This window comes from Buceros rhinoceros, unplaced genomic scaffold (assembly GCF_000710305.1).
Source record: "Buceros rhinoceros silvestris isolate BGI_N320 unplaced genomic scaffold, ASM71030v1 scaffold35594, whole genome shotgun sequence".
NCBI classification, from domain to species: Eukaryota; Metazoa; Chordata; class Aves; order Bucerotiformes; family Bucerotidae; genus Buceros; species Buceros rhinoceros.
Genome location: NW_010407400.1, coordinates 6,520 through 9,725, shown reverse-complemented (window position 1 = coordinate 9,725; position 3,206 = coordinate 6,520). Strand labels below are relative to the sequence as shown.

Here is a 3,206-nt window from a genome sequence, read left to right as displayed (position 1 = left end):
ACCACGGTGAACAGTGACAGTGTGCAGAATGACATCATGAGTACCCAAACGAATGCCTCTCATGTCCTGCTCATGCGAGACACCCTGCAGTATTAAAAAGGGGAAAACCAAAAGCGTGTTACTACTTACGAGTTTCTAAGACATGAATCTGCACTTAGCAGGATTCTGGTCTGATTCAAGACACAGTTTTACTGGGATCCAGAGAAGTCCTTCTAAGAAGGACTCAAATGCCCCTTTAGCATTTGTGAACTCACACTTGGAACAAACATTCAAATAAACATGTTCATTACGTAAGTTTGTTTCATGTGTTCTTCATCAGGGATAAATTCCAGCTAGCCCCACTATCCTGTTCCTACCAGCCATCGACAGTTTTTAAAGATTTCACATGAACAGCGCTCAGATACATTCCAGTAATACCAGATATGACACACAGAACTGCACTTTCCTCTTTTGTAGCCCACTGGAAACCAGGACAATGCTGTCTTTGATTCCATTTAGATACTGGACACCTTTCATGATGTCAGCTAAGGTATTTCGACCAGTACCATCAGGTCCAAAGCACCAACTCCTGGGAGCCTCAGACGCATCCCACTTGTATTTCTCTGCCAGGTAAGCAGCAGCTGTTCCAGTTCTTGATGAGAAATCACAGGATTCACTGGACAGACCACCATCTACCTGCAGAGAGAATGAGGGTGATGAGCTGCCTGCTCCATCCACCTCTTACAGTATACGATACATACCATATCCCTGCTCATCTCAATCACACCAAATCTGAACCTAAAATAAATGCACTGTGGTTTTACACACATCAGCATCCAGCATATAATGACATAAAGCAAGTTTTATGTGTAGTACTCCAAGGCTTTTCCTTTGCTTTCTTACTTTTTGTAAGACGCTGCTCAGAGTCCTCAAGCAGTAATTATCGTTACAACACACAAACTTAACCCAAATCCATTTTAGGCAGTTCTACTCACCTGTGCACTAGGGGTGCTGCGTTTTTTACAGACCTGGATAAGCTGGAAAGTATTTTTTTACCCATAGCAGCGTCATCATCAGGCGGCCCCTCATAAAGAAGTTCTCAGTGGTGTTTTTGAGGGGAAGGTAGGTGAGTGGTGATCATCTGAAGCAAGGCATCTCCAGCTGGCAGCCAGCTGCGCACCACAGCCTACGGACCTAAAATTAATATTGTAATTAAAACTTGATTCAACATATGTAATAACCTACCGCCAAATAAACTTTTTGGATCGCACGTTGAAGGCTACACCAAGGGATGCAATGTAAACAGTCATGACAGCCATTTAAGATTTCCCAGTGACCACTTGAATCTTGTTAAAGGCTATGAGGAAAATAATACTTACCTAGAAGAAACAGCTTGAACATAACTGTATGTTTGAATTACTGAAAACCAGCAGTCCTTGCATTCTTATCTTGCTTGGGTCTGTGACTTACATTTTGGCAGAAAGGTTGGGATTCTTGGACTGTATGAAGCTGCTGAAATAAACCGCAAACGTCCTCCTTCTCTGCTGACAACGGATTACGATAGCAGAAACAAAAAAAAATTCAATGAAGTCGTATTTTATGGTTGTATCTTCCACACATGGAAGATAAAAATAAAACCAAATGTTTTTTCAAATCTCTGGCTGTTTGTCACAGTGCTGCAACACACTTAAGTGCAGTTATTATTCTAGCAAATCAAACGCAATACGTTACCAAGCGCCTTGTCTCAAATCACGATGTTCCTGACGCACAGACTAACCACTGACCAGATTATAAAAAGACAATTAAGACAAGTTTCTGTGGATTTTAGAAAGGTGTAAAAGACTGTTCTCACTACACAGCTGAAGGGTACAAAATGCTTCCACACTGGCAATTCTAATGAAGTAGAAAGGCCAAGTTACCTTAAGAAGGTGTTTTCTTTCTGTATCTTTATCTTTCCTTCTTATCTTTCATGTCTAGTTTGGTATCAGGTTTCTCTATCTGTCTGGCTGTCTCTTCCTTCTTAAAATTCATAATGGTGTCAAAGATCTGAAACATGTTTATAGTGACTGTCCCACCTTTTGCACATTTTTCTAATACTGTAGAATTTTTCCAGTCTCAATAGAAAGTATGGACCTGCTTTACAAGAGGATGGCTTTCCTAAGAGCTAACTTGCTGAACTAAATAAAAGTCTCCCCTTACACTCCTGCAATCAAATCATGACAAAATACTGCTTTACCTTAAAAATAGGATCCAAGCACAGCTGGCAAAATGCCCTTCGCAATTTCTGGGATAGTGGCTGATTTGCTGAATTTTTCAGCTGCTAGATCAAAATATCTAAAGAAGATGTTTATTTTCACTCATCCAGTTTGAACTTGAGGAGTATCCTCCTTCTGTGCAAATTTCCACTTATTTTTAAATAATATCTTGCAAAGCTTCACATCAAAGCAGAAGTAAAAAGAGCAGAAGAGTGTCCAATCCTTGTTTCAATGTAGCAATAAGTGTTAGATGATTGGGTAAGGCAAAGGATGGCTTTTTGTCTATTTGGATTTTTGAAGTTTTTTACTACACTTAAAAACACCGACTTCAGTGTGCATTTTTTAGGCTTTTACAGGGAACTAGGCACTGTAAGCAAACTTGTTGCCACGAATTCTGATACTGTTAGCTATAACTGTTTTTTGAAGTATTAACATCGCTGAAATACCATACCAGATAAATCTTGGAGTAACCGAGGAGCTAAATGAGTCCAGGTAGGTTCATTCATTATAAGGCATCAGAAGACAAGCAAACATGTTGAGCTTTCACTCATGTACAGAGCAAGTTGTGTGCGCGTCTACTAGGAAATCAGGAGATACAACTTGAGGTTCATTAGATTAACAGAAATGCTCATTGGTATCTAGAGACTGGATTTGGTCCACAGATCTGTGTTGTGTTAATTTTACCTATGCAGCGCAGTAAAAGCATCCATATTTGGAAGTTCTTAGAGTGAACCTTCTCTCTCTGCTCTGAGGTTATCAGAACTCACCACAGAAGGCACACGCAGCATATCTGCGTGCCAAGCGCTTGCCTTTTTCAGATACATAGCTATTTTTGTTGTAAGAGTTACAAACTGCAGTCTCTAGTTTTCAAGAAAGCTTAGTGTTACAGAAGCACTGTAACACTAAGCATGTGCTTAAGCATCATACGCACGATGCCCTTAGAGTACCCCTGTGGTATCTAGTCTTGTACAT

The 3,206-nt window shown here is 40.2% G+C and overlaps 1 protein-coding gene across 1 annotated transcript in view; it reads right to left on the bottom strand.

Moving 5' to 3' along the window:
• Positions 1 to 3,206, bottom strand: part of EEF2 (eukaryotic translation elongation factor 2) — a gene marked incomplete at its 5' end in the record, with an annotated part of 12,440 nt that overhangs the window by 5,746 nt on the left and 3,488 nt on the right. The window contains 5 exon segments of the mRNA XM_010134444.1: positions 1,036 to 1,165; positions 1,899 to 1,931; positions 1,933 to 2,025; positions 2,216 to 2,270; positions 2,272 to 2,313. Of these exon segments, the coding sequence (XP_010132746.1) occupies positions 1,036 to 1,165; positions 1,899 to 1,931; positions 1,933 to 2,025; positions 2,216 to 2,270; positions 2,272 to 2,313 (353 nt within the window).